Source organism: Lepidochelys olivacea (assembly GCF_965140295.1).
Source record: "Lepidochelys olivacea isolate rLepOli2 genome assembly, chromosome: 12".
Lineage (NCBI taxonomy): Eukaryota > Metazoa > Chordata > Testudines > Cheloniidae > Lepidochelys > Lepidochelys olivacea.
Window position 1 is genome coordinate 4,044,735 of NC_140422.1, and position 20,588 is coordinate 4,065,322.

Sequence of the window (20,588 nt, forward strand, 5' to 3'; positions counted from 1 at the left end):
GTACTCCAGATGAGGCCTCACCAATGTCGAATAGAGGGGAACGATCACGTCCCTCGATCTGCTCGCTATGCCCCTACTTAACATCCTTCTGTTCACTTAGCCACATGGGAAGTGGTTAGCGCATGAGGATGCTACTCCCTTGTGGTACAGCTGCTCCTTCAGGCATCTGAAAAACTGTGTCACTGCAAGGTGCATCTCAGGACAGAAGGGTTCCTAGCTATACACACAAGAACAGAAGCTGCCACCTCTGCAGGCAGCAATGAAGCAAACTGAAAAATTCAGCAAAGGCAAGTGAAGGCTGATGCATTGTCCTTACCTTCCCCCATTGCTCCAGAAGGCAGCCTGGCTGCTCAAGCTGGCCAGTTATTTGGGCCCGAGCCTCAATGTTATTACAACATAGCATTTTTGTATTAAAGTTTGTTAAAAATAAAAATTAAACTTTTCATTAAAATGTCAAACTGTATTTGCCCAATCCTGCCCCCGATAAGCCCTTCTAGGAGCTGGTCTGGTCTTCCCGACTATGCACTGCTAGTTGAAATGGGAAAGCAGGCGGCAATCTGACACTGACATTGTCCATGACAAATAGCTACTTCTGTGGGAAGGAAATCAAGATGAGCACAGCTCCAACTAACCCCCTTGTACCAGTGTAAACAGAGATTTCATCCATAATTTTACTTAAAGACTCTTCCCCTTTCCACAGCTCCATACAAGCAATGCACACAGTAATCAGGAGATCTCCAAGCCAAGTCCTCCCCTCCCCTTCAGCCAAAAGTGACCATGTGTTCTGCCTCAGAGTTAGAGGCTATCTCCACAGTTGGTTCCAGACACCTTTGTTACAGAGACTAATCCACAACTTCACGTGAACAGAGAAGGGTTTAAGTGACATGGACCTCAGACAGCTGCGTTCACCCCTTACTATCTACATCCTGCCTTTCTGCTCATGTCTGAATAGCCAATTACTATTAATAGTAATCATGATTTGTATTAGTGTAGTGTCTAAGAGCCCCAGTCCCGGATCAGAACCCCATCGTGCTAGGTGCTGTGCTGACAGAACAAAAAAATGCTCCCTACCCAAAGGCCCTCGAATCTACGTAAGCCTGCTCTCCTCCATCCCAGGGGTCCCTCCTCAATTCATGCAGGACACCCCAAAACACTGCTCCCATGACACAGTGCTAGCTTTCTACTTGGGAAAGGTGTTAGCAAATTCCTTTGGCTTCGGCTTCCAGGCAAGTGGCAATCTCCCTGCCAGCGATGACCTGGAGGGAGTGCCAGTGGAAGCAGCACAGGACACACCACACTCTGCCAAGACAGACCCTTCAGAGAGCAGGCTCCGAATGCTAATTGGAATTAAAGACTTACCTGTGAGCCGTCGCTGGGCGGAGCCAAACAGCTGCTATTCTATCAGACTACTTGGGCAAAGCCACTGGGCAGGAACAAAGCTCAGCCAGGTTTGATGCATCTCCACCAATTTGATGCAGTCCAATTGCCAAGACTTGGTTTGAAGAGTGGGCTCTTTTCATCCTATTGCCACTGTTCTCCAGAAGTGGCCTGTGAAGCTTGTAAGCTAACCTGCCAAACCTGAGTGAAGCCAGAGGGTGGGAGGGTGATCTGGTCCATGACAATTTCAGTTTGTTACTGGGGGAGAGGGAGGTCTCTCACAGCCAATGTCTTCAGGTTGGAGCATTCACAGGGAAGGCCTGGGAATAAGGTGCATTAATATTAATGCTCATTAGTTCTATGCCTCATCTGCATAACATGCTGAGAGTACAATCCCTCCTGTCTGCCCGTGACACTGCATCTGGCAAACAGCATCAAGCCAGTGAAACAGCTTTTGCCATTAACTGGCAAAACAAGCACCATGTTTGCATCCTGTCCAGTTCCATTTGCTGCTGTGCGCCTCTCCATGCCCTGACTTTACGTTAGCCATTCTAGGAGCTGTGCGGAGATTACATTTGTCCACCCGACAACGTGTGCTTTCCCCGAGTACCGGCATTGTAAATCAGACAGATTGGAGGAAGCGTCTTCAGATAGACCTCTCAAGGAGGAGGACGTGCTATTTTCATAATCCCAGTGACTCCGTCCAGCTGGGACCTGAGCACCCCATTACAGAGTCAAAGAATTGAAACACTCCTCCAGAACGCCTTGAGTGTACTGTTCCATTTGGCCACTTCTATTACATACAAAGGTTTATAACTTAGCCATATCCTCTTGCCACTTCCGCAGAGAATAAACTCTGCCTCCTGGTTGAAGCCCTGATGTTCATTCCTCTCATATCCCCACGTTAAGGTTTCTTCCCCACTCTGAACTCTAGGGTACAGATGTGGGGACCTGCATGAAAAACCCCCTAAGGTTATTTTTACCAGCTTAGGTTAAAAACTTCCCCAAGGTACGAACTATTTTACCTTTTGCCCTTGGACTTTATGGCTGCCACCACCAAGCGTCTAACAAATATATAACAGGGAAAGAGCCCGCTTGGAAAGGTCTTTCCCCCCAAAATCCTCCCAAACCCTACACCCCCTTTCCTGGGGAAGGCTTGATAAAAATCCTCATCAATTTGCACAGGTGAACACAGACCCAAACCCTTGGATCTTAAGAACAACGAAAAAGCAATTAGGTTCTTAAAAGAAGAACTTTAATTGAAGAAAAAGTAAAAGAATCACCTCTGTAAAATCAGGATGGTAAATACCTTACAGGGTAATCAGATTCAAAACACAGAGAATTCCTCTACGCAAAACCTTAAATTACAAAAAGACACAAAAACAGAAATATACATTCCATTCAGCACAACTTATTTTATCAGCCATTTAAACAAAACAGAATCTAACGCATATCTAACTAGATTCCTTATTAACCATTTACAGGAATTCTGACCTGCCTTCCTGATCTGGTCCCGGCAAAAAAAAAAAAAAACACACAGAGAGAACCTTTGTTTCTCCCCCACTCCAACTTTGAAAGTATTTTGTTTCCTCATTGGTCATTTTGGTCAGTTACCGGTGAGGTTATCCTAGCTTCTTAACCCTTTACAGGTGAAAGGGTTTTTCCCCGGCCAGGAGGGATTTTAAAGGTGTTTAGCCTTCCCTTTATATTTATGACACGCCCCTCAAATCACAGATAGGGTGAAACGCTGACTGTGATTTCTTCCTGGAGCTCTAGGAGAAAACAGAGTTAATAAGACACATGCACCTCTAAATATACTACCAAGTATATAAAGACTAACAATATTTTTCACATCTCAAGGACAATTTTAACCAGTTGATTCTGGGAAACTTTCACAGGAGAGTACATCAGCCACTTTGTTAGAAGCTCCTGAGATGTGTTGGATGTCGAAATTAAAATCTTGGAGAGCTAAACTCCACCAAATAAGCTTTTTGTTATTTCCCATTGCGGTATGAAGTCACTGTAGCGCAGCATGGTCAGTTTGCAGGTGGAAACGCCGTTCCCAAACACTTTTTGTAGATGTTCCAGGTGTTCTGCCCAGGAATCCGAAAATATGGTCACATCGTCAAGGTAGGCAACTGCATATTCTCCTAATCCCACTAGGAGACCATCTACAAGTCTTTGGAAGGTGGCGGGTGCATTACGCAGCCCGAAAGGGAGTACATTAAATTCATACAGCCCGACGTGTGCTGAAGGCTGATCTTTCCTTGGCAGATTCATCTAGCGGTACACCTGCCAGTACCCCTTGGTTAAGTCCAAGGTAGAGATGAACTTGGCCATCCTAGTTTCTCTAATAGTTCATCTGTGCGTGGCACTATTGTCTGGGCGAGTTACAGCATTTAGCTTACGGTAGTCCATGCAAAAACGTATTTCCCCATCTGGTTTGAGAACTAGAACCACTGGAGATGCCCATGCACTGCCAGAGGGGCGGATTACCCCCATCTGTAGCATATCCTGGATCTCCTGTTTTATAGCACTTTTAGCTTGAGGAGACACCCGGTAAGGTTGGACTTTAATTGGGTGAGCATTACCTGTGTTAATGGAGTCGTATGCCCGTTCAGTCAGTCCTGGGTGGCTGAGAACGTCTGTGTGTAGCTAGTGCACAGCTCCTTGATCTACTGTCGCGGCATACGCCCAAGGGTCATGGAGAGATTCACCTCTTCCACGTCACCAGCACTTTTCCCTTCGTAGTAGATACCTTCAGGCTACTCAGTGTCATCTCCTTCCTGGCCTGTGGACTGACAAACCTTTAATTCTCTGGATCAACTGGAAGAGCTGAGAGGTGGTGGGTTGCTCCGGGCCACCGTCCAAGCTCTCTGGAGGCTTTCATCTGCTTCCTGTTAGTTTGGAACTGTTCCCTTGATGCTGGAGACATTAGTTCCTCATTGAATTGTGGACCTAGGCTTGGTCCCTCTGGAAGCAATGTAGGGGATGGGGCTGTTTCCGTTGACTGTGGACAGCTCTCCGCTGGTGCACTATGTTGGGGTTCAGGCTCCAGCTGAGCCTCTTGTGTAGGGTTATCGGCTGCTGCCGGTTCCGGGACTGGATCCACTACTGCTGTTGCAGACGTTGGCATGGGGTCCAGTTCCATCACCCCTGACTGAGTCCTGGTAGAAGTCTCCAGAACAGAGCTATGTGTGACAGCTTGCTTAGCCTGGCTGCGGGTGACCATTCCCACCCTCTTGGCTAGCATCACATGATTGGCCAAGTTTTCCACCAACAGCATAGGGATGGGATAACCATCATAGACTGCAAATGTCCACGTTCCTGACCAGCCCTTGTACTGGACAGGTAACTTGGCTGTAGACAAATTGAAAGACTTGTACTTGAAGGGTTGAATTGTTACTTGGATCTCTGGGTCGATTAAATTTGGGTTCACTAAGGAAGCCTGGATAACCGAAACTTGTGCTCCGGTGTCCCTCCACACGATGACCTTCTTCCCGCCCACACTCACAGTTTTCCTCCGCTCCGAGGGTATCTGGGAGGTATCTGGGCCTGAGAACCTTTGGTGTGATTCCAGTGCAATGAACTGTACTCGGTTGGGGTTCTTGGGACAGTTGGCCTTTACATGCCCCGGCATGTTACATTTAAAACATCGTCCAGCTGACGGGTCACTGGGGCTAGGTGGGTTGCTGGAGAACAGTGTGGTGGGACGATAAGGTGTCTGGAGTATTCCTTGGTGTGTAGGTGGGGCTTTGAGCTGCCCACGGTAGCAGAGGGTGGTCTGAGGGTGTCCCTTCTGGTATCCACTCCAACTGTGACCAGGGTTGTTCCTCTCTCCTCTCTCCACCCGTTTTGTTCCGGCTTGCCCCGCCTCTTTGGCGGTCTGGGACTGCTCGTATCGATCAGCATAAGAAGCAATACTTTCTGCTGAGTCCATTTCCTTATCCCATAAACACCGTTTTATTTCCTCCTTGGACATATTCAGGAATTGCTCCTGAGCTATCAAATCACACATTCCATCGAAGCAAGTGACACCCCTTCCTTGGACCCATTTATCTAACAGATCCTTCATCTGGTTCAGATAAGCCACATTACTTAGTCCAGGCCCTCTCTTAAGGGCTGTAAATTTTACTCTGTTTCACATGTAATTTGAAATTGCTTTAAAACCAAATCCTTGATCTTATTATAGTCAGAAGCCTCATCAATAGGCATCTTATTGAATATGTCCAGAGCTCTTCCAGTTAATTTTGCGACCAATGTGGTCATCATGTGAGCTTCAGGAATTTTATGGAGACTGCACAGTCTCTCAAAGGTGAGAAAATATTCAGCAATATCACTGGATTCATCATATTGTGGACATAGTCACTCCCATTTGTGGACTGTTGGGGAAGGATGGTTAGGGTTATCCAGTAGATTCCGCTCAGCCTTTGCCTTCTTCATCTCCAGTGCATGCTTCCTCTCTTTTTCCTTCTCCGCCTCAGCACGCTTGCTCTCTTTTTCCTTTTTCTCCATTTCTTTTTCCCTTGCCTCCATAGCTCTCCTGTGGGCAGCCTCTTGGTTTTTTTCTACCTCCATAGCTCTCCTGTGGGCAGCCTCCCTTTCCTCCTCAGCATGCTTTCATTCTTTTTCCTTTGTCTCCATAGCTCTCCTTGACAGCCTCTTTTGCTGTTTCCTTGGTTTCTGTCATGTTTGCCTTTCTGTTTTTAACTAGCTTTACACCCGAGAGTCAGAAATAAAACAAACAAACAAAAAACTTGGCTTGTCAAAATATATATATAGGCTGTGCTGTAACCGGATATCTATGGTCTCTGATAGTGACTGTCAGCCTACAGAAAAATCCTTAAAAAAAACCCCTAACACCTTTGTCTCCAGGCAAATAGACAGAAAACCCCTCTAGTTGCTCTTAGGTAAAAAACAACTTCCCGTCTGTGAAGACCTGTGAATTTCCCTGCAGGAGGTTAACTACCCTGACTTTAGATAGAGAAAACTCCAGCTCACAAAAGACAATTCCATTTTGTCTCTGCTCTGGCCCCCAAGCAGAGACAAAAAAACCCTCTAACTGCTTTCAGCTTAAAACCTGCTTTTCAGCAGCCCAAAGGGGAAAAAAAAAATTCCTTTTAAAAAATCTGTGCTTCTGGTTCAAAAAATCTCAAATTGATCTCAAAATGATTTCAAGTTAATCCCACCGCTCTGCCACCATGTCAAGGTTCCTTCCCCACTCTGAACTCTAGGGTACAGATGTGGGGACCTGTATGAAAAACCCCCTAAACTTATTTTTAGCAGCTTAAGTTAAAAACTTCCCCAAGGTACAAACTATTTTACCTTTTGCCCTTGGACTTTATTGCTGCCACCACCAAGCGTCTAACAAATATATAACAGGGAAAGAGCCCGCTTGGAAAGGTCTTTCCCCCCAAAATCCTCCCAAACCCTACACCCCCTTTCCTGGGGAAGGCTTGATAAAAATCCTCATCAATTTGCACAGGTGAACACAGACCCAAACCCTTGGATCTTAAGAACAATGAAAAAGCAATCAGGTTCTTAAAAGAAGAATTTTAATTGAAGAAAAAGTAAAAGAATCACTTCTGTAAAATCAGGATGGTAAATACTTTACAGGGTAATCAGATTCAAAACATAGAGAATTCCTCTACGCAAAACCTTAAGTTACAAAAAGACACAAAAACAGGAATATACATTCCATTCAGCACAACTTATTTTATCAGCCATTTAAACAAAACAGAATCTAACGCATATCTAACTAGATTGCTTATTAACCCTTTACAGGAGTTCTGACCTGCCTTCCTGATCTGGTCCTGGCAAAAAAACAAAAACAAAAACAAAACAAAAAAAACCAGCCAGAGAGAACCTTTGTTTCTCGCCCCCCTCCAGCTTTGAAAATATCTTGTCTCCTCATTGGTCATTTTGGTCAGGGTGCCTGTGAGGTTATCCTAGTTTCTTAACCCTTTACAGGTGAAAGGGTTTTTCCTCTGGCCAGGAGGGATTTTAAAAGTGTTTACCCTTCCCTTTATATTTATGACACCCCACCTCCCCTGATTTACATCCGCCAGCTCTGGGCCATGTGTAGCTGTCACCTTCCTTTTGGTTGACACTCCTTTTGGAATGTGTCAATGCTGCTCCTTCAGCAGCTGGAAGGAGTCACTGTTGAGATATAAAAATTGTTTCTTCCAGGCCTTGAAATGACAATGCAAAACAGTTCTCACTTGAGGCCCCCAACTAAGTTTTCTAGCACCAACTGGAATGTCCAGAATTAATGACATGTATCTCTTCCCCTAAGATGGTGCTGAGACATTAGCTCCCAAGTCATTCCTGACAGAAAGGTCACAATGAAAGGTTACAGAAAGCATGGAAGACCAAGGAAGGGTGGCAAGAGAGAAAGTTTCAACGAAAACAAAAGAGTGAGTTTAAACTTACAGGAAGGTGCAAAAGGGAAGATGTAGGCAGAGCACTGGCTTGCCAGGCCCACATGTCTGGCAGGAATACTATCCCTTTGCTAGGGCCTTCCCAGAAGATCTCAATCCATCTGTGACAACCAATTGTTCTCCTCCCAGCTTGTGGCTCTGTCACCCTTCTCCAAGTCCCTCCACCCCAAACATACACTTCTCTTGCTTGCTTTTACCCTTCAAGTTTTCGCTGCTCTCTACCTATCCAACCTTCTCTTTTATCACAAGGTTGGCTTCTGCCTTCACTCTGCTAACAATGCTGTCTTCAATTGACTGAGTTCCCCAAACCACCCCGTATCAGTGAGAAAAGCTACTGGTCAATCTAGGAAGCCATCTCCTTAATCCTCCTTCAGATCCCTCCTTGTAACTCTCTTCTGCAGTGCAGACCAAAAACTGCACTCTGGTAACTGCTAGACAGGCAGCAAGCTGCAATTACTGCTCCTGATCAGCTAATCATATCGTTACCCAGTCTCAGCCTGCCTGGGTCACTGCACTAATCATATCGTTACCCAGTCTCAGCCTGCCTGGGTCACTGCACTAATCATATCGTTACCCAGTCTCAGCCTTCCTGGGTCACTGCACTAATCATATCGTTACCCAGTCTCAGCCTGCCTGGGTCATCCATCTTTTTTGTCTTGTCTTACACTGGTAAGTGCTATAATAGCCCCATTTTTCAGATGAGGAAACCAATGCTCAGAGAGGTTACGCCAGTGACTTGCCTAAAGTCACAGAGCAATGCAGGGCTGGGAACAGAACCTAGGGCTTTTGAGTTCCAGTCCTATACCTTCACCACAGGCACCTTCCTCCTTTCTTACAGCAGTACTATATAACTACCAGCACAAAGGAAGACCTTGCCTTCTGGGCAAAGAGTGAAATTACAATATTTCAGTTAGATACAAGCAGCATCCAGAACAGGCTGAATGTCAGGGGCCTTCAGACTGTACTATCAGCACAAACAGGTACCAAGACACTCCTGGGGGGGAGCAGAATAGTAGCTGGCTATTCCCTGGAACATTTGTGAGCCCTCCTGGGAGAGCTGCATTATTCCTGTTCACTAGAGAAGGGACCTACAGGTTCAGTGTGTGCCAAGGAAACAGTGCACTACTCCCTTTCTGGGTCAGTCTCCAGCTCACCAACACAGATCCTGGATTCTCAGTCTGTCATTAAGATAAGAGACAAGCAATATTTAGACTTCATTAGGATGCATCCCCAGGTGCTTAGGGGTCCCTGGCCTGCTGAAGGTGCTCATTTTCCTCTGGCATCCGCTCTGCACAGAAATCCGTGTTCCACCCCTTCCTGTCACAATCACTTGGCCCATCTCTAGTGAAGAGTTTTGCCACGGTTGATAGGCTGCTTGCGCTTGCCATCACTTGGTGCTGAGAAATGTGTTTTCCTCAGCTCAAAGCACTGACTAATGGATGATTCTCCTCTTGACCTTGTGCTTCCTTCTCAAACAGCAACAGGTAGACACCAGTCACCATTAGCCTTTCTGGGTGAGACGTCTGTTCCATTTTCCCAGAGAAACATTACATGTTCTGCCAGCCTTTCTGAAGGGAGAGGTAGTAGCTGCTACTATTCCCTTCTGCCTTTAGCCAGGGTTTCTGCAAATCCACCACTGCACCAAGTATCCCTTTGCTTGCCTCCTCTATACACCCCTCTGTGTGAGCACAGAGAAGTGTTGGGACATGAACTGACAGTCTGTAGTCACAGCTGCAGCCTTTCCCACACACTGTTCACTCCTGCACTCAAGTCACATTCATGCCGCCACCGGATTCCACTGGCTCAGCAGTAGGACACCCCGGATCAATCTGACTCCATCTCCTAAAACAGCAGGCTGTGATGCCAATGACCTCTCTAGTCTGCTGAGAGAAGAATTTGAATCACTTCATTTTCCTCTCTCGCCTGACAGGAATTTACTACAAAAGAATCAGGAGGCTCAAGCTGGGATAATTTTGAATCAGCTACCACAAAATTTCCATGGAAGAAAAGTATTCTCGAAAGAAACTAGCAATGGAAATGAAAAGTGGGGAAGAGAAGTGCATCACCCCTGTAACCATCTCTACATGCATCATGAGCAGAGCAGAACAGAACTCCTTGCGGAATACGAGGCACAGAATCAGGGGATTTTAATAACTAAGTCTGATGTGAAAGTCACTGATAACCTGCCTCCCTTTGTTTTGTCATATCCGCTCGGCCAGTGAAGTGTGACATTGCTGTATCACAGCATGGACACGAGCGAAATGACGACAGGAACAACTGAAAGGCTTAGCCACATCCTCTCCACTCTGCAGATCCCCTTTCGATCTGGTGCTGATACTAACGCATTAAACAGTAGACTCAGTCCCTTTCCAGCCATTACTTTTTCATTATGGAAGAACGCAGTGGCACGGATGCAGTTGTGTCAAGTGAAGGAAAATACCTTCCCCAGCTGCAGTGCACTAATTGAAGCTTACACAGGCATCTCTCATCCACAACGGCTTCCACATCCTCCTTGCTTTCCGTGATAAGCCCTCGATCATCAGTGCTCTGAAACTAATTGAAACTCACACTATAATTCAGCGCCACATTAGGATTTTGTAACTACCACCAATGATTTGCTGGAGGGGGAACTAATGATGCTGGGCTGGAAAAATACAGAAGTGGGAACTCAGCCATTTGAACAAAGGAGAAACTGGGAACAAATAAGCCTGAAGCACGCAAGGACAGTGGGAGAGGTGATCAAGAGGAAGTGAGTCACAACTCTGGATAGGGAATGCAGGAGAAGCTGGAGTAGTTCTCCCATAGGCAGCCACAAGATAGAGAGGCTACCTGAATCCCTGGGGGTCAGGTTAGCCACCTCATAATGTTACTCTAGCACATGCATACATGAACAAAACTAATCAAAGCACAGACTTAGTGAAATACCCTAAATTACTATTGTAACTGGGACCCTCTAGCTGAAGTGACGGGCTCAACAATTCACTTCTTCCAAGCTAAGGGTGTCACTGGTTTTGATTTCCAGGTGGTCTTTAGGTTGATGTTTAAATTAATTTAAAATCCTGGCAAAAAGACAAGTGTCCCAATAAATATTGCTTTTACTCAACTTGCCACCTCTCCAGTGATGGCTTGTGGAGCTCCTAGTCTACATTATCAGCTTCACACACCTTTGAGCTTCTCCACAGCACAGGGCTGATGACAGACCAGACCAGAAAAGGCTTGAGTGCAGTCAGAAAACTGGGCTTTTCCCTAATGTTTATTTGCCAAGGAATGCTTCCCTCCCCACCTTTGACTGGTTTGTTAATGTCCCACACCAGAAGCCTTAGTTATGGCCCACATCATTTTTAAATATAAAGCATCATTTGTGTGACATCACAGCTGGTCAGGTTGGCAAAGACAAGCCAGAGCAAAACCCCCAGAGAGCCACTCAGACACACTATCTTAGCTGTGGCTAGGGCTGCAGGGGTCTGAACGCAATGGCTCCAATTGCCATCTCTGAATGCCACAGGGCAAATTTTAAACAGATTCTTCCACTTGGCCCCGAGGGAAGTCGCTCTGGATTGCTGCCCCATGGAGAAGGACGGCAAAGCGACAGGAATAGAAACTGACGGGGCAGCGAAAGACTAACACTGGAAATGCACCTGAGGTTCCACACAAAAAGGCCTGTAACTGGGCCACATTTCCCACTGAGACACATGAAGGGTGGGGGAGGGGGTGCTCCCTTTTGTGGCACCCAGCCAGCCATTTAGCTACCAAATCCCTGTTAGTAGCTGTTCTCTGCTTGCTTTATCTGTAAAGGGTTAAAAAAGCCCACAGGTAAAAGGAAGGAAGTGGGCACCTGACCAAAAGAGCCAATGGGAAGGCTAGAACTTTTTAAACTTGGGAAGAAACTTTCCCTTTGTTGGTCTGTTGTTCTCCAGAGAGAGGAGACACAGAGCATCAATGCTGTAAGAAGCTTTAAGCCAGGTATGAAAAATCATCAAATCATACCTCAAAACTACTTCTCTGAAACCCCAGATATGTAAGTAGATCAGGGAATGTCTAGGAAGACACAATTAGGTTTATCTCTTATTTCTTTATGGCTTGTGGATTCCTCTGTGCTAACCCCAGGTGCTTTTGTTTTGCTTATAAACTTTAAGCTGGACCTGAAGAAAACCATTCTTGATGCTTAATTATTATATTCGCTCTTTTTAAAAACTAGCAATAGTCTACGTTCCAGATGTATTTTCTTTCTTTTTGTTTTTTAATAAAATTTACCTTTTTTAAGAACAGGATTGGATTTTTGTGTTCCTAAGAGGTTTGTGCACATGTTGTTTAATTAGCTGGTGATAACAGCTGATTTCCTTTGTTTTCTTTCTCAGCTCTTCCGGGGGTGGAGGGGGAGGGGGTGAAAGAGCTTAAGGGTACCCCACAGGAAGGAATTCCCACGTGCTCCTTCCTGGGTTCTCAAAGGTGGTGGTGGGGGGGGGGGAGGGAGGGAGAGAAGGGAGGGGTTTGCACTTGGGTGGTGGCAGCATCTACCCATCCAAGGTCAGAGAAAAGCTGTAACCTTGGGAGTTTAATACCAGCCTGGAGTGGCCAATATTAATTTTTAGAATCCTTGCGGGCCCTGACCTTCTGCACTCGAACTGCCGAAGTGGGGAATCAGCCTTGACACCCTCCCCCAGCCCTCAATCAGAAATACTGACTACAAAAATTCTAGCCCAACTCGGGCTCTGCGCTTGACCCAAATGCTTGCTGTTTTCCAAGAAAAATCCTGTTCCCATAAGTTCAGTATCCCGCAGGCTCTGCTGCGTAACAGCCTCAGGGCTGTGACACAAAATCCACACACAGGATCATGACTCAGATGTACCCGCAATGCAGCTCCTTCCTCCCCACACCCATCTCAGCAACTGCAGCAGCAATTATGCCTGCCTGAAGAACACATCGGTCCTGCACTCCTCCTTTACCATCTTCCCCCTCCTTTTACCCAATTGCTCACTCAGTACAACTTTTGTCCTGGCAGAGGTTTTATCTGGGTTTTTTTGTACCAGCCTCTTCAGCTTGAAGGAAACTAGGATCAACACAGCTATGAGAGAAGCAAAGGAAACAGAGAGCGTTTGTCCCCAGCCAAATCAAATGTGTTACAGTTCAGAAGGTTAGAGGAATTCACCAAAGTAAGCTAAACACTTTCCTCTGACAAATCAAATGACAGGGAATCACACTTACTGTGGAAGGAGGAGAGCTCATCTGATCAAGCTGGAGCATTGCATGATGGGCCTGTTGTCTCTATGGGCAGCATATTCAGGATGAAGGTGGTTGCAACCTGTGCTATCTTATACAAATTGGGTGCAGCTCTGAACTCCTGGAAGCTGCCAACATGACATTTTGTGGGGCAAAACCTGAATGTCCTTACCTGAAACGTAAGGAGTCAACTAAAAGGGTATTTTGGATCATTCCACAACCAAAACAACGTTAAAGTAGAATTTGTAATGTTTTGCAAATGCATAGAACTCTAGGAGTTTTAGTCCATGGAGTGAGACTCACAAAGACAGAAGTCCCGTAAAAAACAAAGGGCTTTGTGACTCACTGGTGATGGTTTTGTAATTTATTGGGTAATATACAAACCAAAAAGAAAAGGAGTACTTGTGGCACCTTAGAGACTAACCAATTTATTTGAGCATGAGCTTTCGTGAGCTACAGCTCACTTCATCGGATGCAAACCAAACTTTCTGTGATTACATTTCCCTGCTGCCCAAACTCTAAATGCCCTACCTATCTCATCTATGGTTGTGCAGGGCAACAGGGAGGGACAGCAGCTGAAGGGCCTGGGGACAGGTCTGTAATTTAGTTCAGCACATGTGGCAGCTGCAGTCACAGAAACAGTTAGTTACTCGCACTGGAAACGTTTATGGCTTTGGGGAATCTCACAGCTCCTGGTGGTCACTGTGTGTTCTTATTTCATTTCTCTCTAAAGCCTTGCTCCCAATTGCAGAATGGAGTTACGTCATATGTGACAGAGTTTGAGAGTCCTAAGTGATTGTAGGCTGGGGTGGCCCATCCTCAGGATACCCTTCTTTGCCTACCTAAGCTGTGGCCATTCTTTGTGTAGAAGCAGGTGTTGTTGATGAGGTTGACGCAGCAGCCAATCACGTCTCCAGTAGTGAAGGTGGGGCCATAGGGCTGCCCTGTCCCAGAAGAACAGAAGGAATGCCCGTCGTCACCGTGGTAACCATACGAATGTTTATCCCAACCTGTAGAAGGAAAAAGAGCAGATCAGTAATGAGGGAGGTTTCCAAGGAGCTGTATGCGATTATTGGAGCTGGGTGGGAAACAGTTTTCCCGTCCCAGGAAAATTTTCGAAATTTTGAATATTTTTCCTGTCCCAAGGAGGGATGAAAAGTTTAAATCTCTAAAATTTTCACAAATCAACAATCCAAAAACCATTTCAGCTAGGGTCAATCCAGACGTCTGATTTTGAGCTCAACCTTTCAGTTAAAAAAAAATTTACTTTTTTTTTTTTACTATAATTAGCTCAAATTTAAAAACAAAGTAATTTTGAACCAAGCAAATTGAATTTTTTGTCTCAAAAGTGCTGAAATGGGCAATTTTGACAGTACAACCCCAACTCATACAATGATTTGAACCTGCTACTTCATGCAGATCCCCCCTTATGCACAGGCCTCAAGGTCAGGTGCTCTCTAGGCAGCGGAGAATGTTATGGCTGTTCCTGACTAGTAGGAAATGCAGTCAAGCAGCACATAAATAGCCTATCCCACTCTCTCAGCTGCACCTTCCTGGATGGCTAAGCATGCTGCATACAGTACTCTGAGCCCCCATCAGCTATGGCAGGGAGCCTGGCACCAACACCCAAGGTCCTGTGTGGTGACAGAACGAACTACTGAGTAGGGCTGGTCAAAATTTTTCCATCAAAATTGGTTTTCAATAGAAAATTGGATTTTTTACTAAATCCAAACAATTATTTTTTTGTCCAAACCCTAAAATATTCCAGTTCTGAAATACCACTGAGTTGCCTCCTGTGACTTATAGTTTGGGTACCTCACGGTCCCATTCACCTCTGGGGCAGTCTCCCTTGCCACACTTCATTTCCCATTATGCACTGCCTACACCATGGGGGGCACCAGGGAGTGCTGCAGAAGGTGTAGCTCAACCAGACACGTGGTCTCAGAGAAGAAGTAGAGAGTGATGCATCTGAACTATAACTCCCATGATGCACCACAAGTTTTCAGCCAAAATATTTCAGGTTTTGATTTTTTTTTGCCAAGTGCTCAATTTCTGAGACTTTTGTTTTCAGCCAGTTCCACTACTGAGGCAACAGGTCACCAACTGTTAAACTCCTTCATCAACACCCACGCTCAGTCGGTTTGTCAGTACAGCACTATATTGCCAAACGGATGCAGAACCCCGTTGTGTAGCCTCCAAAATGTACCCTAGTGGAGAGAGAATGGGCACAGACTCAGATTCCAAGGCCATGAATGACCCTTGTGATCATCTAGTCTGATCTCCTGTACAGCACAGGCCAGAGACCTGCCCCCAAATTATTCCTAGAGCAGATCTGTTAGAAAAACATCCCATCTTGTCAGGGATGGAGAATCCACCACAACCCTTAGTAAGCTGCTCCAATGGTTTATAACTCTGTTAGAAATATACCTGTACACCTTATTTCCAATCTGAATTTGTCTAGCTTCAACTTCCAGCCATTGGATTGTATTATATCATTCTCTGCTACATTGAAGAGCCTATTAAAGATTTGTTCCCCATGCAGGTACTTACAGACTGTAATCAAGTCATCCCTTAACCTTCTGTTTGTTAAACTAAATAGATTGAGCTCCTTGAGTCTATCACGGTATGTTTTCTATCCTTTAATCATTCCTGGGGCTCTTCCCTGAACCCCCTCCAATACGTCAACACCCTTCTTGAATTGTGAACATCTGAACTGGACACAGGATTCCAGCAGCGGTCGCACCAGTGCCAAATACAGACATAAAATAACCTCTCTGCTCCTACTCGTTATTCCCGTTTACGCATCCGAGGATCGCATTAGCCCATTTGGCTACAGCACAACCCTGAAATGTTTTTCAGAGTCACTCCCTCCCAGGGTAGAATCCCCTGTGCTGTAAGTATGGCCTACATTCTGTGTTCCCAGGTGTATATACATTTACATTTTGCCAGAGACCAGCTTACCGAGTGATCCACATTGCTCTGTATCAGTGACCTGTCCTCTTCATTAGTTACCACTCCACCAATTTTTGTGACATCTGCAAACTTTGATGGTTTTGGGTTTTCCTCCAGGTCACTGACAAAAATGTTAAATAGTGTAGGGCTAAGAACCGATCCCCATGATACCCCATTAGAAACACCAGCTCGATGAGATTCCCAGTTTACAACTACATTTTGAGACCTAACAGCATCTTGGAAGGGGACACGAACATGCACATGAGGAAGGGCAGACGCACCTCTTCCAGCCAACTGATTACCTGACCAGGCTCAAAAAAGGTTCTTTCCACTGCAAGTGCAACCATGGCAGTTTCTAAAGGAGCAAGGAGGAAACATACTGACAAGAGAGACTTTGCAAGACCCAGCCTCAGGTCCTGGCAGTGAGATGTCGGCCTCCAAACCAATGGACAGACGCCAAACCTCACACCAGGGACACCAAACAGCCTGTAGCATGGGCATGTGGAACTCCGGATTCATGTCTTTAGCATAGTCGATGTTCCCTTTAACCGCGTTTCCTCAGTGTACCTTTCTTCCAGCAGGAATGCACAATACATCAGGAAGAGGTTTGTGTGTGAAGGAGGGGTGGCGGGACGGTGTGCAAAGCACACAAATGCTGCCCACTGCACAGTGTCTAAAGGCTCTAATTACGAGACGAAAATGCCAGCAAAACCAATTAGTGCCAGTCAAAGCACACTAACCGGTTTCATAATTGGTTCCTTGTGTTTTGAAATGCAAAATGCCACTGCAAAGTTTGCCTGGGCTGCTCCCAGAACTACGCAGAGGCGACTAAATTAGCTAAAAGCGAAAGTGACTTCCAGGCAACACCTCGGTCTCTCTTTACAGGCTCGGTTTCTTTAACAAGCAGCACAAGGGAAACAGGAAAATAAAATTCAGCATGCTCGGCCCCTCCGTGGTTCTGTGAATACCACCTAAGCACCATCCCACCTGAGCAATATCTCCCTGTGAGCTCAAAGGGGATTTATGTTTTGCTTCTCAGACCAGCTAAGCACCATAGTGAAGCATGAAAAATGGGTCCAATTCTTCATAATTTAAAGAAGCTGTAGCTTACGTAATGCTTCAAAGGTCAGTAAATCATCCTAGTTGCTCTTGGAGTGAGACATAATATTAGATCCCATTTTCTTGTGCATGCCGGAATCTGGCTTTCATGGGCATTCTGCCCTGGGGGGCTCTGTCCGCACAGTATCGCTCAGACACTCCCTCCCTCCTCTCCTGTAGCAGAACCTGTGACAAGGATAACACCACCCTAGCTGAAGTGCTCTGCAGCCCGTCAGGACTGAGGCACTCTGCCCCCACTCCGCACTCCCATCCTCTGCACTAGGGAAAGGGACCTGTCTGCATAGAAAATGCATACCCTTCTCCATGGGGCAGTATAACAGCACTGATGCTGGACTACACAGCCTGCTCCAGACTTGGTCCTAGCTGGAGCTTGAACCCCTTTAAATGGGCAAAGCCTTGAGAGTAGCCATCAGTTGCCCAGGAGGTAATGGGGGAGGGAAAAGGTGGCTGAGGCTAATTTTGCTGTAGGAGAATGACAAGCTGAACAACGACCATCACGAGAGGAACAAGTGTTGAAAAGCCTGAGCCAAAAGAACAGCCTCAATCTAGCAAGACAGGGCCGGATCTTCAGCCAGAAATTTTGCAGTAAGCTGCTCCAAATGCTTCTGAGACAGAAGCCACTCATAGCAAACAAACCTTTCACACCACAAAAGTGGCATTCAGGGGGCCAAGAACCCTCTGGCAATTGGAGCCAGGGTCTGGGAAAGGTGTGTAAGATCGAACTGTGGAGGTTCAGAGGGCAGGTGTGTAAGCAGGTAGAGAGCAGTTCCTACAACGAGGCAATGGAAGATTTCAAATAGTGCTAATTGTAATTTATTATCAGTATTACTGTAGCTCCCAGGAGCCCATCCTCAACCTGAACCCCATTGTGCTGCATACTGTAGAGAGAGAGCAAAAAGACAGGTCCTGCCCCCCCACTGGTAAAGTTTACTTGTGTAAATATAAGACAAAAGACAACAGATGGATACAGATAGACCAGTGGGAGAGTACGAAGAAACAATGAGACAACGGGGGTGGCCAGTCACTGGGAGAGTTGGGGATACGATGTTTCTGCCCTTGAGGCTTTCTGGAGTGTTACATGCTGTGACACTGAGCCAGCGAGGGTTAAGCAACCAGCAGGCTAAGTGATTTAAAATCAACCTTTAAGGACATATTAGAGAATTATTGAGGTGGTAATCAGTACCACTCCTTGTAGATAGCTCCCAGACTGCTGTGCTGCGCATCACAGCATGGGGAGTAGGTGGCCAGCCCTCTGTGGAGAAAGAGGTATTTAGAAAAGCTGGACGTGCACAAGTCCATGGGACCGGACGCGTCGCATCCGAGAATGCTTAAGGAATTGGCGGCTGTGATTGCAGAGCCATTGGCCATTATCTTTGAAAACTCATGGCGAACGGGGGAAGTCCCGGATGACTGGAAAAAGGCTAATGTAGTGCCAATCTTTAAAAAAGGGAAGGAGGAGGATCCTGGGAACTACAGGCCAGTCAGCCTCACCTCAGTCCTCGGAAAAATCATGGAGCAGGTCCTCAAGAAATCAGTTCTGAAGCACTTACACGAGAGGAAAGTTATCAGGAACAGTCAGCATGAATTCACCAAGGGAAGGTCATGCCTGACTAATCTAATCGCCTTCTATGATGAGATTACTGGTTCTGTGGATAAAGGGAAAGCAGTGGATGTATTGTTTCTTGACTTTAGCAAAGCTTTTGACACGGTCTCCCACAGTATTCTTGTCAGCAAGTTAAAGAAGTATGGGCTGGATGAATGCACTATAAGGTGGGTAGAAAGTTGGCTAGATTGTCGGGCTCAACGGGTAGTGATCAATGGCTCCATGTGTAGTTGGCAGCCGGTATCAAGTGGAGTGCCCCAAGGGTCGGTCCTGGGGCCGGTTTTGTTCAATATCTTCATAAATGATCTGGAGGATGGTGTGGATTGCACTCTCAGCAAATTTGCAGATGATACTAAACTAGGAGGAGTAGTAGATATGCTGGAGGGTAGGGATAGGATACAGAGGGACCTAGACAAATTGGAGGATTGGGCCAAAAGAAATCTGATGAGGTTCAACAAGGATAAGTGCAGGGTCCTGCACTTAGGACGGAAGAATCCTATGCACCGCTACAGACTAGGGACCGAATGGCTCGGCAGCAGTTCTGCGGAAAAGGACCTAGGGGTGACAGTGGACGAGAAGCTGGATATGAGTCAACTGTGTGCCCTTGTTGCCAAGAAGGCCAATGGCATTTTGGGATGTATAAGTAGGGGCATAGCCAGCAGATCGAGGGACATGATCGTTCCCCTCTATTTGACATTGGTGAGGCCTCACCTGGAGTACTGTGTCCAGTTTTGGGCCCCACACTACAAGAACTATGTGGATAAATTGGAGAGAGTCCAGCGAAGGGCAACAAAAATGATTAGCAAAAAGAAAAGGAGTACTTGTGGCACCTTAGAGACTAACAAATTTATTAGAGCATAAGCTTTCGTGAGCTACAGCTCACTTCATCAGATGCATATCCTGTAGCTCACGAAAGCTTATGCTCTAATAAATTGGTTAGTCTCTAAGGTGCCACAAGTACTCCTTTTCTTTTTGCGAATACAGACTAACACGGCTGTTACTCTGAAACCTGTCAAAAATGATTAGGGGTCTGTAACACATGACTTATGAGGAGAGGCTGAGGGAACTGGGATTGTTTTGTCTGCAGAAGAGAAGAATGAGGGGGGATTTGATAGCTGCTTTCAACTACCTGAGAGGTGGTTCCAAAGAGGATGGTTCTAGACTATTCTCAGTGGTAGAAGAGGACAGGACAAGGAGTAATGGTCTCAAGTTGCAGTGTGGGAGGTTTAGGTTTGATATTAGGAAAAACTTTTTCACTAGGAGGGTGGTGAAACACTGGAATGCATTACCTCGGGAGGTGGTAGAATCTCCTTCCTTAGAAGTTTTTAAGGTCAGGCTTGACAAAGCCCTAGCTGGGATGATTTAATTGGGGATTGGTCCTGCTTTGAGCAGGGGGTTGGACTAGATGACCTCCTGAGGTCCCTTCCAATCCTGATATTCTATGATTCTATCAAAGCCCTGTGAAAGCAGACTAAATGCTTTGAAATGGAAACCTGTATTGTTAGTGAATTAGAAGAAAATACTAATTATTTGTCTGGGTTTACCTATATCTTGTTAGATGTTAACTATGTAACCAGATTAGCTTGTAGATGCTAAACTTCTGTTCCTGTCTGTTACTACATTTTATTGATTCAGAGATCAAAAAAGAATACTAACTTTTAGATCAGTGGCTCTCAATCTTTCCAGACTACTGTACCCCTTTCAGGGGTCTGATTTGTCTTGCCTACCCCCAAGTTTCATCTCACTTAAAAACTACTTGCTTACACAATCAGACATAAAAATACAAAAGTGTCACAGCACACTCTTACTGAAAAATTGCTTAATTTCTCATTTTAACATACAATTATAAAATAAATTAATTGCAATATAAATATTGT

General features: G+C 45.7%; 1 protein-coding gene across 4 annotated transcripts in view; it reads right to left on the reverse strand.

Moving 5' to 3' along the window:
* RANBP10 (RAN binding protein 10) overlaps positions 1 to 20,588 on the reverse strand; it is a 162,803-nt gene that overhangs the window by 40,751 nt on the left and 101,464 nt on the right. For 3 of the 4 annotated variants that reach the window (XM_084644754.1, XM_084644753.1, XM_084644756.1), the window contains one exon: positions 13,880 to 14,047. In XM_084644754.1, the coding sequence (XP_084500880.1) occupies positions 13,880 to 14,047 (168 nt within the window). Of the gene's footprint in view, positions 1 to 13,879; positions 14,048 to 20,588 lie in introns of those variants that run through there. The other variant, XM_084644755.1, reaches the window with a different exon arrangement.